The sequence below is a fragment of the Periplaneta americana genome, chromosome 7, assembly GCF_040183065.1.
Source record: "Periplaneta americana isolate PAMFEO1 chromosome 7, P.americana_PAMFEO1_priV1, whole genome shotgun sequence".
Classification (NCBI taxonomy): domain Eukaryota; kingdom Metazoa; phylum Arthropoda; class Insecta; order Blattodea; family Blattidae; genus Periplaneta; species Periplaneta americana.
In genome coordinates, this window is record NC_091123.1 from 154,216,280 (window position 1) to 154,232,243 (window position 15,964).

Here is a 15,964-nt window from a genome sequence, read left to right on the forward strand (position 1 = left end):
TGCTCTTTTTATAAAAAAATCACTCTTGCACCCCAGAAAGAGTACCTACATATTCGTCCTCAGGAGGCATTCCACAAAATTTTAAGGTAAGTATTTTATTAATTAATAGAATAAAAAGTAAAAAGAGAAAAAGAAAAATACAGATATTACGATAATTTAAACTTTATATTTTCTCCCTAAACAATAATTTTTTTAACATTTATATTTGATTATATGGAATTACAGGACTTGATGTGGTACCAGTATTTGCCTCTTCATCTGATATTGTATCCACAAGTCGCCACTGTTATCTGCAATTGGGCCAGACTTTGCAAAGCAACATAAACTATCTCACTGATAACCTTATGCTAAGTCTGAAAAACTGGTTTAATTTTGCACAGCAAAGACATCAATTTACCCTACTAATTTAAAAAACTGATTTCATTTTCCACAGCAGAGACATTATCAGTAACGATCCCACTGATAACTCATAGTAAGTCTAAAAGACTGGATTCATTTTTCACAGAAAGACATGATGTAACGTAAAATAATTTTATATGTATTTTCAAATTATTTTTAAAAGCTAAAACTGAAATTTAATATTGCTGTCAATTTATTAAGGATGTTTAATTGTGTATACATTATGCAAATGTTTAATGAGTAGAATAAGATTACCAGCATTAATTGTACAAAATATTTTGAAGGTCTTCTAAAACGAAATAAGAGCTTCAAGGGATCTGTGACACTCAAAAGTTTGGGAACCATTTGAATAAAAATAAAAATAATGGTCTGGGACAGTAGTAAATATTTTTACCGATATAGCACAAGAGGTGAGTGGGAAGATGGTCTTGAAAGTGCCCACAGATGGCTCTACGGTGGACCTGACATCCTGTTTTTCAAATGGCATCGTTGATCGCGAACAGCGCATCATCTGTCATTCTGGTGGTTGGAATGGATGTTTAAATTAGTTTGAGGTTATGATATTTGGAAGTCACCATAAAAATGTATCAGAAGTCAAGTATTCCTTTAGGGCCTTATATTCCAGTAGCTGCAAATTTTCTGTCGAATTTGTCGCCTGATGTACGTAAAAATGTGTTCAGATTTATGTTACAATGTGAGTATTGTAATGAACATAAGCACGATTTTGTGCTGTAAACCTATAGCCTAGTTATATTTTTATTCTATAGTTTTTTTGGTAATTCGGTAGAAAACGCTGATCAGTATGACGGACATCACTGAGTGACAGGTTAGATTTGATTAGTTCAGTGTTTTTGATATGCCTACTAAAAAACGTAGGCCTATAAGCAAGGCATACCAAAAACTGAACAAACCTAACCCGTCACTAGTCTTTGATTATGTCAGTCATATTGATCAATGTTTTCTACCGAATTGCCGTTTTGTCATGTTGAGATTGGTTGAGAGAGCAAGCATGGCTGGAACAATTTTAAACTCATTCTCGATTTTTGGGATGTGCACATCATGTTCATTGAATGAAAAGCTCTTAATTGAAACATTGTTTCCAGGAGAGACAGAGATTGTTCAATCAACTTCTGCAGTTGTGCACAGGGAATCATTTTCTCAGAGAAAAATTTAAAAATTTCTCTTCATTTTGAGCAAAGATCAATATTTTCTTTATTACACTTAATACCCCCAGGCACTGAGATATTGAACAGCACTTTCTTAAAATTATAATAATTAACACTGAAAATCCGGGGACTTCTGGAGACAAATTGTTAAATTCGGGGACAAATTTTGCTCGGGGACAAAAAACGAAATTCGGGAACTGTCTCTGGGAAACGGGAACATCTGGTAACCTTAACATAAAATAACAATTAAACATTTCGAAGGAATTGTCATTGCACCAAAATTATAATTGGTCCAGGGAGCATTTAAATAATTAAGAAATTACCTGTCTATAGGAGAACACGTTGTGAAGACGATGCTATCCAGTAGACAGTGGTTCACAAACAAAGAGAAATGAAATAAAAACGAGGAAACAGAATCCTTTACCATTGCCAGAAAAATTGTCTTTTTGACAGAGGGCACGAGGAAAAATTAGTCGCCATTTCTGCCCCGTAAAACTCTCGAGGTACCTAGAGCAATGGGTCCATTTTAGTGGCCTAAAGGTACCCATACACATACGAATTTGGTTCGCATGAACGGTTCGGCAAGTGTGACTCAGGAGCTAGACTCTGATATATTTCACTACACACTCTCCCAACTTTATTTATATATCTACATTTCAGTATTCAGAATGAGTTCATCGGAGCAACTGGCAGCAGTAGTGATAATTCTAGATGAATGTTGTATGTTCGGAAGAAAAAAAGAATCAGCATCAATGAGTTTCTGTCTCGTTAACTGCATGAGTAAGTCCAGGGGCCTGTTTCTCAAAACTCACGGACTAGTAATACTGGTCTGTACAGTAGTAATATTAGTTTATTTTACAAGTCTGTGTTTCTAGAAACTACAAGGGTAAAGTAGTAGTTACCAGTTCACAGACTAGTAATATTGGTCGATTTCACCAGTTCATAAGTGATTCTGTTTCTCAAAATGTTAATCTAGTTGATTATACTAGTATTTAACAGGAATATTCCTACAAGACTTTAAAGACTGGTGATTTCTATATTATCAGTTACCAGTGGCAATCTTTCTCAGATAATCAAAACAAAATATTGTAGTTATTTTTTTAATAAATGTGGTTTAGTGATTTCGATTGAAGTAGTAGAGAAGTTGTTGTGAGAAGAGCTAAAACTATATCGAGAAAGAACAATTATTATTCCTTTACGGCAGCATTGTTTAAATATAATGAATGGTTTAAATAAAGTGCTGAAAAGCTTGGAGAGTTGTTAAATATAGTGGGACCTGCCATAACAAGACAAACAAATAGAAGTCTTGCATTATCAGCAAAGCTTCAAAAACAAATTGCTCTACAAATCGGGATGTTGATTATTTTCCAATGCCATCTGGTTTTTCTGCCCTAGACCAGCAACACATGCCGAATTTTTTTCCTAATAATCTAATACCAATTCATCAACTGCAGTAATTTTTGCTGGCTTTCCTCCTCCACTGCCAGTTCTTCTGACATTGTCAACTTTAGCCTACAAATTAAATACAAAACGACACTAATTTATGAATAGATCAAACGTAAAACTGAAAAAAAAAAAAAAGATAGCGAATTTTTCAAGTCATAAGTGGCATCCATGTCGCCAGTAGACTCACTTGCTACATAATGTGTTCATATTATGATACTGTGAACTTGAATTGATACTCGTCAAAGTTGCTTTCTTAATGTTGGGCCAATAAGTGTCCCTAACGTATGCATAGTATTTGTTCTGAAGTATCAGTTCCATAGCCTCACTTATTACAAATTTTTTTGTCCAGTCGTTTACTTTATCATTTTTGTTATTATGCTTGAAAACGCACCGAATGATATATCCTTTGAGTCATTAATCATATTGAGTATAGTTAATTTGCTTTCAATTGATGGAATTTCAAGAGAAGAGAGAAGTAAGAACCAAAACACAAACAACTTAGCCTCCTAACCTCAAATAACAATACCTACCAATGGGTATAAACAAATGAACTCAATCAGCTGATTAGTGAAAGAGATCATGTGACTAGTGAAAAATTGTCACAAGTTACTAGACTGGTGAAATAGTTTGAGAAACAGAATCTACTAGAGCTGGTGAAATATACTCTGGTAACTAGTAACTGGTGAACTCCTAAACTAATATTTTTGAGAAACAGGCCCCAGATCTCATCCCACTTCGCTTTGTTTGAATAATCTACACTGCGAACCTGTCACAGAACCGGCAGTTCAAAACTTTATCAAAAACTCGGCCTCATGAACAATGTTAGACATGAAAGCCATCATGGTTTCTCACAGTGACAAACTCACATTGTCAGCACATGTGGATATGTGAGTCTGGCCCAGGATCACCCACACATGTATGAGCCAATAGCGAGCTAGTGGTGAGCCAAACCGAGCACACACGAGTTTGGTTCATTGAAACCTGGGCTGAGCCAGACTCGTACATGTATGGGTAGTATTACCATATGTCTATATTTTGTAAAGACAGTTGTATTTTGAGACCCATGTCTGTGTCCATATCGTACAAGTAAGGAAATGACGTAATGTCTGTATTTTTTGGTTTGGATTCGGAAAGGAGATTAATAATTAGTTTCTAGGCCTACATCCTTTAATGCATGGCACCTATTTAATAATACAGGGTGGTGCATGGGAACAGGAGATTTTGAATCAATTAGTGCAGAGTCATACTTGAAGTTGGTAAGACTCTGATACTGCCATACTGTTCTTAAAGTGATGCCATTTCAATATCCATGAGGCAGTGGATGGAAGAGCATTGTGAATTCGCAGTAAAAACAATGATTGTTATGAATTTTTTAAATTTTATTGGGTTATTTTACGACGCTGTATCAACATCTAGGTTATTTAGCGTCTGAATGAGATGAAGGTGATAATGCCAGTGAAATGAGTCAGGGATCCAGCACCGAAAGTTACCCAGCATTTGCTCGTATTGGGTTGAGGGAAAACCCCGGAAAAAACCTCAACCAGGTAACTTGCCCTGACCGGGATTCGAACCTGGGCCACCTGGTTTCGTGGCCAGACGCGCTGACTGTTATTCCACAGGTGTGGACTGTTTTTTATGAATCTGCACGACGAGAATTTCGGCGTCATTTTAAACTTTGGTGTCACGATCCGGTTCTGTGAGCTCACGCTGTGAAGATGTGGGTTAAAAGATTTGAATCAACAGGTTCTACCCTGAGCAAGAAGCATCCAGGACCAAGCAGTCAATACCGTCATCCAGCAGAGTCCACAATTTTGTGCACTGCGAAATGCTGTCATTAGATTTGCCTTGCCACACTGTGGCAGAATATTGCCTTCAGATCTCAAATTGCATCAGTACAATCTTCAGACTATCCAATAATTGCAAGCCACTGATGCCAACAGACGAGTAACTTTTGCTGAATCATTTTCAGTAAAACCAATAGCCATCACTGCATTACCACAGCGCTTTGGAGAGCATCTCATGTTGAATGGCAACATGGACTAGCTCGCGTAATCACCAGGCCTTTCAGTGTGCGATTTTTGAGAGGATTTTTAAAGGATAGTGTGTATGTTAGTCACCCTCACATTCTAAATGAAGGCTAGGATTCGTGACAACATTGCATTGATCAACCAAAATTCTCGTCTTGCAGCTTCACAACCATTATTGCTTTTACTGCGAATTCACGATGCTCTTCTGTCCTCATGACAACTGAAACGGCAATGCTTGAGGAAAAGTATGGCAGTATCAGAGTCTTACGAACTTGAAGTATAACTTTGCGTTAATCAATTCAAAATCTCCCATTCTCACATGCTATCCTGTATAAGGGCTGTATTTAATGTTATTTATTTAATATCTCTACTACTTGAATATTTTTTACATCTTTACTTCTTCAATGCACATGTAGTTTTAGCATTTGGGTACCAGCATTTGTACCATTGTAGGTTCATTTTCTTTGTGTTGCTGATGAGCATAGTTTTAACAGTGGAAAGTTTCTTTTTTTTTTTTAATTTATTGAGTATGCCCCAACGAGTGTAACTCATATATATAGGGGCTATACAAGAACACATAGGCCTACATATGAAGGGTACACGGGGAAAACGATCAAGGTCCATCAAAAATCGAAATTAAGTTAATAATGCTATCTTATAGTGGAAAGGAAGTACTATCATGTGGTCTAGCTAGTAATAAGAAATCATCGTTCTTGACATTCCACTATGTCAATTTCTATTAAATACACACATAACAAAGTATTAAGTGCTTAAACTTTAAATTCGTTTTTCTCGAAACTTTCTAAAATGGACCTTCATCATTATTCCCGTGTACCCTTCATATGTTATACAATATAATTGAAGAGTCATGAAACTACAGTCTGAGAAAAACAAACAATAACACAAGAATTTATGAAAGAAAGAAAGCAAAATAAGAACAAATAGTAAGATAACATAAAGTTTTAGGCAGAAAGAAGAAAAAGTTTGAAACCATGAAATAAATAAATCAACTGAGAATTAAACTAAATAATCTGCCCAAAACGTATTTTTAAACAATTCTTAAAACACCGGCAATTTGGTAAAAGTCTATGCTCTAAAGGAAGTTGGTTAAAAGTTGTTGTTAAAAAATGGTTAAGTCCTTTCGTTCCATAAGTTACGGAGCTATGCTGACAAAAATATATATTGTCTTTTTGTCTTGTTAAATAAGTATGTATATCTTTATTAAACTGAAATGTAACACTACTATGTATTAAATTGTTAATAACTTTGTACATGAAAATGGCAGCACCTAATTTGATAATTGATTCAACTGGTAGAATGAAAGAAAATTGATATAGATATTTAACTGGAGTCAAATAATGAAAACCCAATAAATTTCTTAAAGCTCTATTTTAAATAACTTGTAAAGGTCTCAAAGCAGTTTTCTTATTATGTCCCCAAATATATGACATATACATTAAATGAGAATGGATAAAAGCATAATATACGTTCAAGAGACAAGATATAGGCAAATATCTTTTAAGCCTTTTCAAAATACCAGACATTGGAGCAATTTTCTCACAGAAAGCCAAAATATGCTTATCCCATGTTAAATGTTCATCAGTGTTCAATATTAAAATATTTTTAAGCTGGTACTCGTAAAATGTCGAAAAGAAAGTCTCAACTGAGTTACAAACAGTATATCCATTTCTGAAACATAATTTACAAAGTGCTAATGAAATTATGTTCACTGATTGCAATGCACAATTTTCAATATTGTATTTGGTGATCATAGAGATAAAAATAAATATGTGGCAATTCAGAAACATTGCAATGCTGCTAAAGCTTCTTATTGTGAGTAAAACCATGGACTTGTTAAATCCATCTGTTGCTCTATTATGTGGGATGCCTAAAATAATTTTCGAATTGTAAATGTACGATATTTCAGTTTGTTCTAATGCATGTATTACTTTCCAGTGGCGGTGAATTCAATCGAAGGGAAGAGTATACCTGAAGGAGCATTGGATCATATTCAAGGGCAAAGCCATACTCTTTCGCAATTACATGAGTCATATGCAGGCGTACTTGCACTTATCCAGGCATTTATCCGACTACCACATGGATCAGTTAATTCTGATCATCTGAAAGAGGACTTAAAAGAAGTGAAGTAGGTTCAGATCTTTCTTCCATGATATTTAGGCTACATTATTAAGAATTTTTGTATCTTAATTTTGTTTTAATTATTCGTTCTGAGGTTAAAATTCTTTTCTAACATAAAAATTTGTTGAGAAATGGGATATATTGTTGTAAAATTATACGACACATATCCAGTACAGTAGAACCGCGATTATCCGTCACCCTATTAGCCGATTGGTGATTAACCGTCTGTCTTTCTCTTGCTTTTTTTTCTGCAGAAATATATGAATACTGTACATTGTATTAGAACGTTATTTTTTTGTAGAGTGTGTTATTACAAGCCTTTTTCCTTACACAGTATGATCTGCTGTTCGAATTGTCGTACTGTATAACTTCTACATGAAATGTTTTCTACGGGTGTCAAGAAAAACACTCATTGTGTTAAGAATCGAAAAATAATTGAGTGATATGGGGAAAGATAAACAGTGGCTCATCTCCCATCAGAGTACGAGATCGGAGTGTAGAAAGTATGTAAATCTACAACACGAGACCTCCAATACTGATATCTTTCCACAGACAGCCATTACAAGGAGTTTCCTTGCCCTTAAAAACCCGTTGTTGATAACCAGGCTTAAATTAGCGAACTTCTGATCCGCTATCTAGCGTGTTAAACGCAACACCGCCAAAACCACGAAGGTAATTACAAAAGTATAAATATTATTCACTAAATTTACGAAAATCTTTTATGGTACGGTTTATCCGATTTTTTTCGATTAACCGTTCAGCCCACCCCCATCATTATCACTGATAATAGAGGTTCTACTGTACATATTTCTTTTCACTAGAAAGACTACATGAGTCAAAATGACTCTCTTAGTTTTTCAACTCGATAGAAAAGTACTTAACTGATAAGTAAAATCGTTATACTTTGTAACTTTGTTAGTTTATATGTATATTATCAGAATAGTTTGAAGCATAATCCATTATTACATTATGTAAAATTTTAGAATATAGTATAAAGATGGCAGTGAGTCATTTTGACTCATTGCCGTCCTTTTAGGTAAGGGACTTTTGCTGTCCTACTAGTGTTAGGTATTTTATTACTACGGTATATGTTTGTTAACTATTTAGAATTAATCAATTAAGTGAATACCTGCACTCTTACAAGATGTATTGCATTAGCAACCTCATCTGCTGGCAATTCAGACTGGCAATACTATCATGTGTATGAGCAAGTCTCACTTGCTTCTCCCCATATGTTATTTGTACTGTTATTTTTTCTACTCCTACTGAGTGTGCTTTATTTTTAGTCTTGGGAACATAAACATGATTGATCATTATATCGTATACATTAATTATAACCATAATTCTAATTCAGATTTCCTGAGGAATGTCAAACAGACCTAGTAAATATCCTATATGGACCCAAGAGGTTGGATTTGGATGGAAGTGTCAGCCAAGACAGTTTCTATCTGAAGTTGGAGAAGTTCAGATGGCGAATTGATATAACAATTTCTTCAAGGTAAGGTATTTTCATACATTAATAATACAATGAAACTTGTTCAAATCGGAACCTGAATAATCTGGAATCCTGTCTATTTTGAAACAATTTATTGGTCCCGACGAAATTCGTACCATGTATTGTGTGTAATTTTTTCTGAATAAAACGAAAACTGTCCAACGTGGAAACAGAAACTGTCTGCTACTGTTCAAAATGGAAATGAGGGTTGGGGGATAAATAATGACACCTATTTTTTTTTTCAGAGGTAAGGGTTGATATCGTAAATGGCATGACTTATATCACACAATATCAGTTTTTTAATTAAGTATGACTTATTTTAAAATATACACTCTCTTAAAATGTTAAACCTATAGGCCAGTTACAGTCTATATTATAATGAATGAACAAATGAATGAATATAGTAAATACATAACTAAAAATTTACATGAGTGAAATATTTCTTTACAGTGTTTTATCGAGAGTTTTGGAACCAAGCATATTGTTTGATATGACACTGAGTAATGGACAAAGGAAAACATTTGAAGTCATTATTCCAAAATTCCATCAAATAAGATACAGTGTAGCATCAGTTTTGAAAGAAATGGAATTAATGGAAAAGAAGAAACTCTTCAAAAACAGTGTGTAAACTGATGGACTCCATTGACGGTAATAATGTATAATGTCAACTTTGGAACTATGAATGCTTCAATTAAAAAAAGAAATAAATAAAAAAAGTTGATGCAACATCAGTTTTCTCCAAAGATATTTGACATGTTTACGCAGTCCTCTACTTCAGAACTGTGTTATTTTACATAATCTACAACATGAATTGGTTTCAGATATGAAACATAACTTTTGGTCGAAAAGTGACACTCTATCCAAAGTTAGTGTCTGATTGAAATTATGGGTTATTGTAAGTATTAAGTGTTGTCAATAAGTATAATTAAGTTTATTTCGAGGAGATATAACCGAGAGATTATTTTAATATATTAATATAAAATTTGTTTCGAGATGAGAAAGCCATAATATCCTTTTTGTAGCTAATTGTACATAAGTTATTCAGTTTCATTAAATAATTAAATATACATCAGTGTGTTGTTAATTTAACTGTTAAATGAATTTTATTATATAGAAACAATAATGTATTTTCCTTAAATTCACATTTTTTAAAAAGGATTTAAGAAGAGGGTAATGGGAGAGAGTACATAACTGAAACTAGTCAAGAAGATTGAATTGTTGCCAGCTAATATTATCTTCTTCGTTATGTTCCTTCCAAAAGTTTCGATCTGTGGTATTACTATTTGAATTCCACACCTATAAAAAACAAGAATTATGTTAACAAGACGAAATCATAGCTATTCATCTTACAGTTGGCTTAAATTGAACATTATTTGTGAGTGAGATGTTTATGACACAAATGCATAGTGTGAGTGTCCCATAATGGACTTCTAGCCATGTGTAATATACATTTTATTTAGTAATTATTGTAATAATTTTCCTTCTTATATATAATATTAGTTAGCCACAATTAATTAATTAATTGTTTAAAACTCTAGCTAAGTTACTAGTTGAATATAAATGGAATGTTCGTTTCTAACGAATAAATTATTTCACATGTGAAGTAATGAGCTATTTCTGACAGTTGCTGACAGTTTGATTAACACTACACTATGTCAGTAGGATAAGATAAAGATAAAGATATTTCTTTATGATTGGTTACTTGTTTGCTGGCCTATATGATGCAATTTTTTTCTCTAAAAAGTTTTCTCAAATCAGTTGCATCTTACATACTTACTTACAAATGGCTTTTAAGGAACCCAGAGGTTCATTGCCGCCCTCACATAAGCCCGCCATCGGTCCCTATCCTGTGCAAGATTAATCCAGTCTCTATCATCATATGCCATCTCCCTCAAATCCATTTTAATATTATCCTCCCATCTACGTCTCGGCCTCCCCAAAGGTCTTTTTCCCTCCGGTCTCCCAACTAACACTCTATATGCATTTCTGGATTCGCCCATACGTGCTACATGCCCTGCCCATCTCAAACGTCTGGATTTAATGTTTCTAATTATGTCAGGTGAAGAATACAATGCGTGCAGTTCTGCGTTGTGTAACTTTCTCCATTCTCCTGTAACTTCATCCCGCTTAGCCCCAAATATTTTCCTAAGCACCTTATTCTCAAACACCCTTAACCTATGTTCCTCTCTCAGAGTGAGAGTCCAAGTTTCACAACCATACAGAACAACTGGTAATATAACTGTTTTATAAATTCTAACTTTCAGATTTTTTGACAGCAGACTAGATGATAAAAGCTTCTCAACCGAATAATAACACGCATTTCCCATATTTATTCTGCGTTTAATTTCCTCCCGAGTGTCATTTATATTTGTTACTGTTGCTCCAAGATATTTGAAGTTTTCCACCCCTTAGAAGGATAAATCTCCAATTTTTATATTTCCATTTCGTACAATATTCTGGTCATGAGACATAATCATATACTTTGTCTTTTCGGGATTTACTTCCAAACCAATCGCTTTACTTGCTTCAAGTAAAATTTCCGTGTTTTCCCTAATCGTTCGTGGATTTTCTCCTAACATATTCACGTCATTCGCATAGACAAGAAGCTGATGTAACCCGTTCAATTCCAAACCCTGCCTGTTATCCTGAACTTTCCTAATGGCATATTCTAAAGCGAAGTTAAAAAGTAAAGGTGATAGTGCATCTCCCTGCTTTAGCCCGCAGTGAATTGGAAAAGCATCAGATAGAAACTGGCCTCTACGGACTCTGCTGTATGTTTCACTGAGACACATTTTAATTAATCGAACTAGTTTCTTGGGAATACCAAATTCAATAAGAATATCATATAATACTTCCCTCTTAACCGAGTCATATGCCTTTTTGAAATCTATGAATAACTGATGTACTGTACCCTTATACTCCCATTTTTTCTCCATTATCTATCGAATACAAAAAATCTGATCAATAGTCGATCTATTACGCCTAAAACCGCACTGATGATCCCCAATAATTTCATCTACGTATGGAGCTAATCTTCTCAAAAGAATATTGGACAAAATTTTGTACGACGTCAACAAAAGTGATATTCCTCGAAAGTTACCACAGTTGGTTTTGTCCCCCTTCTTAAAAATAGGCACAATTATGGACTCCTTCCATTGTTCTGGTACAATTTCCTTTTCCCAAATAGCAACTACAAGTTTATGCATCTTACATACTGAAAGCTGAAATTTTGATCGGCTAAAATCTGCTAGTTTGTGTTTATGTAAGTACTACAGATGAACAGCGATCGAGAAAACAAGACTAACAGCACCCGCAAAGCTGAAAACCTGTAATACAATGTTGTATTACGTCTCATCATTGATGTAAAGACTGGTTGTGAGTCTTCCAAGACTCGATATTGATCATCTCCCGAAGTCAGCAGTTGTTTATACCTGACTGAACTTTTATCTACTTTGGCAACTGTTATATATGTATAAACAATCAAGTAGCCTATTTGAAACATCATCTCTACCTTTCAGTGTATAATCCGTTCCCCAGTCTTTATTTAATTACTAGGCCCTTATTAAAAGGCTAGGAATTTTCTTTTCATATGTTTAAGATCAAGTGTGCAATCTCAAGTAAAAAGATATTAATGTTATGTTTCTTAGAAATGCAAATTTATTTGAGAATTTTTTTTTATTTATCTAACCATAGATAATATTATGTAATAGAACCAGATGTTTTGATAACTAAGATATTGTTCTGTTTTGTCTTTTTGCCTCATTTAAACATTTATAATGTTATTTATTTCAATAGTAATAGTAATTTATTCACCATGCATACAATGGTGTATGTTATTCAAAGTTACGAAATCTTTCCACGCCGACCAAATGCTATTTCGAGAATGATGAGCGAGACTCGAAAGACAAATGCAACGAACATAGCAAGCGAGAGTGGCAGTTAGTTTTGTTCATCTCTAGTAAGTACTATGTGTCATGAAATGCATTACCTTTTTTTTTTTTTCCTAAAAAAGTGTATAGATAAAATCATGCGTCTTATAGTTACGTAAAACAGTGCATTTTAAGAGACGCCTGCAAAAATTGCTCACTTGATTCTTATTCAAGTATTAGACTAGGCCTATATAATACATGTGGTAGTATGTGAAAAAGAACTACGAATGAAAGTAAATTAATAACGTAATGCTCCATTTCTTGGGAAAATAAGAGAATTCTCGTTTTCTGTAAAAGATACTGAAGTGACTTTCTAAAGGAAATATCAATGCAGTAAGCTACATTTATCCAGACATTCTTCAGTGAAAATTGTATGCTGACTGTAACAGCCCTGTCTCATAAAATTTATGAACTTTGTTACTAGAAAATCTTTCTTGAAATCGTATTTGAACTTTATGAGCTGTGAGCACTTATGAGGTGTTCAACGCACATATGTCCCAACCCACAAAATATTTCCACTTTACCTCTTTGTAACAGTGCACAAAATGCGATACACAAATGAAATTTGTTTTGAAATCTCATGGAAAAACTGGAAATTATGATTGGGCCAATAATCACTTTGAAGAGAACAATATGAGGAGCTCTTTAAAGTAATAAATTCAATATGCAAATTTTGTGGGTTGGGCCATTTGTGCACTGAGCGCCTCATATGCTGTATTATGAATTGTATGAAAATAATCTTTGTAGAATAGATTACTTCAACTGGTTAATTGTGTTCTTTATGGCTAATACTTTAGAGTAACAGAACACATATAAAATAGATGCAGAAGATTGTTACTCAATTGTCTTTATACTAAAATATCCTGTTGTGAGTACATCACTCACAAACGAGACAAACACTATCTGATAGAAATCCTTTCAACTGTTCTTTCTGTATACAGTATAAGAAATGATACCAAAGCCAGTTGCTTCTGTTGTATGTGTAAGTGTAATGTTTAAAATGGGTGAGGATAGGAGAAGGGGAAACCTGGTGCCAGCACGTAGCCTTGTCCTATCGAATAGCACCAAGGAGGCCACCAGGCTGTTTGACCAATATGCCTGAGTTAAATCCCAAATCTCTCCGCAGTGCATATGAAGAGAAGGCATTATGTCACTGTTGATAGTAGGTTCGTTCCAACAACAGTCAGGAACCGTCTGTAACCATCGTGAGCATGTGCAGTACACAAAAAGCGTTCCAACACAATCCGAACCAGCCCTGAACCAGAAACATGTACTGCAGTCGGGCGTTCCAACAAGCTTTTGACATGGGTTTGGAACGGTCAGAAATAGTCCGCGGATTGAGGCATGTACGGAAGAGTACGCAAGACGCACATGCGCATAAGCTCAGCAACGTCTCCTGGATACTGAAGAAAGACATGATCGACTGTTCACATCAATGAGGTTAAAGATGAAAAGTGACAGTACAGACGAATAATAAAACTAGAGATTTAATTTAAATTTTCGCCAAAAAGAAAGGGAATGGAAATTATTTGGGTATTGAAATAGTTTATTACAATTTCAACATGCAGCTTTGATTAAAAGTTTAATAAATAACGTACATACATTAATAATTAAAAAAAAGAACTATTTTTAGATGAGAGTCCCCCAGTATACGACACTGAATTAGCGGAATTCTTGCCTTCTATATTTTTTTGTCGTCTTTTAATAGAAAATGATCGAAATTCTATTTTCTGCAATTAGAATTAGCTGCGAAACGATAATAATAAGCATCCCGTTCTTAGCAAAGATAATCACAGTTATAGCATCTCTGGATTTAGTACATAATGATCCGCGAAAGCGTTCCAACAGTGTCCAGTCCAGTGTCAATCCCATAGCAGATGCTCAACTAGCGCATGCGCATAAGATGGTACAGGAACCATACATGAACTGATCCATGAATCGCTTGTTGGAACGAACCTAGTGATTCATCCATTGGATGGGGATGTTAAGGCTGTCGGCCCCCTTGGTGCTATTCGACAGGCAGCACCGGGTTTCTCCTTCTCCCTTCCCCATCAGCATCATCACTCATTTCAGACACTACACTTACACGAACACTTACACATACACTCACCCTAGTACACGACATAACTTTCCACAGATACAGATCATACACAGGGGTGCCTACCGAAGTGGTGTACAACTATAAAATGGGTCACAGTCCTGCTATCTATCTGCAATATGCGGAACCTAAATCACGTAAAGTGAAGTGGGTAGACATTGGATACATACATACATATTTTACTCAGACCTGTAGTAGTAGCAGCAACATCAGAGCTTATTGACTCACACGTCAGTCTTCTGCTGCTGCTGCCGCAGTCGTTGCCACTGATGCCACCTTCTTTTGTTATGCCCTGGCAAGCGTTCTAATCACATCTTTATGATGGTAGGTACTTTGACTACTGTATTTCACGATACACAATGGTTTCAAAATTTCTCTCTTCCCTCCCATTCTCCCCCTCCCTCCCTCCCTCCCTCCCTCTTGTATCGTATTCTACAGTTGAGCATTAGGGGTCTACTGTATTTTCTTAGTGTGTCTAATAAAGTAAGTGGTCTTTTACTATGGAAAAATTGATTTTTTTGGTCCATCTTTAGGCATTGTTATAATGTACTTGCTTCCAAGCATGAAGAAAAGTAGGTATAATCATTCCACTCAAATAGTTAAAGTTGGAAACTCTTTGATACTCAAGCTTAAACAGCTCACCGCGTGTTTGTTATTTTACTCTGTTTCTTATTCGTTATGCCAATTGTTATTATACAGACAGTCATTTGGAGCAGTGGAAGGAGAGGATCGAGGTCAGCAATCAGATTTTGTCCTCACTTTAGAATCATGTCGCATATCAGATGACTTGAAATAAAACAATTGGCCAGTGTTACCAGAGATATATGCGAGTGTTTGCTGTACAGCCCACAATAATTCCAGTCTAGTACCTGTGGTAATTATTTGACTTGGCGACGTTATCCATTTGAGTGTGACGTTAAATGTTTCAACTTTGAGAGGACCTGTATTTAGAACGTTCTGACTTTGACGAAATAGTTCACAGTACTCTTCAGAGAGCGCGCATTCAAACAAAACATGAATGTATTGGAGCGACATCTAACAAAATATAACAGAACTTACTGCGGTTGTAATTACAGTGAATGTAAAAACATTATATCGAACGTAAGTATTTCGACTGGCGAAGATCATTTCCGCTTAGAATGGTTAATATATTGATCAATAGATATTATTACACATAACTATAAACATTAATATTTATACATTAAGATAGATACTCGTAATGGGATCTAGAAAAACTAGGAAAACTGCAACTATTTTGATCAATT

General features: G+C 34.9%; 1 protein-coding gene and 1 long non-coding RNA gene across 2 annotated transcripts; one reads left to right on the top strand and one right to left on the bottom strand.

Annotated features, from left to right (window-relative positions):
• Positions 1 to 878: 878 nt before the first annotated feature.
• On the top strand, positions 879 to 9,739 carry LOC138703627 (COMM domain-containing protein 5-like). Its single transcript, XM_069831672.1, has 4 exons — positions 879 to 1,093; positions 6,995 to 7,184; positions 8,532 to 8,675; positions 9,123 to 9,739. The coding sequence occupies exons 1-4, from the start codon at positions 982 to 984 to the stop codon at positions 9,298 to 9,300; spliced, it is 624 nt and encodes a 207-aa protein (XP_069687773.1). The 5' UTR covers positions 879 to 981; the 3' UTR covers positions 9,301 to 9,739.
• Positions 9,152 to 15,962, bottom strand: LOC138703628 (uncharacterized). Its single transcript, XR_011333220.1, has 2 exons — positions 15,569 to 15,962; positions 9,152 to 9,968 (listed from the first exon to the last, which is right to left on the bottom strand). It is a non-coding gene; the product is annotated as an uncharacterized lncRNA (long non-coding RNA).
• Between the last annotated feature and the right edge of the window lie 2 nt (positions 15,963 to 15,964).

Excerpts from the sequence above, each read along its gene's own strand:
- LOC138703627 (XM_069831672.1), top strand. The coding sequence starts at position 982 with ATGTATCAGAAGTCAAGTATTCCTTTAGGGCCTTATATTCCAGTAGCT. Across the intron at positions 7,185-8,531 it reads GAGGACTTAAAAGAAGTGAA|ATTTCCTGAGGAATGTCAAA; the intron begins GTAGGTTCAGAT and ends ATTCTAATTCAG. Across the intron at positions 8,676-9,122 it reads GATATAACAATTTCTTCAAG|TGTTTTATCGAGAGTTTTGG; the intron begins GTAAGGTATTTT and ends ATTTCTTTACAG.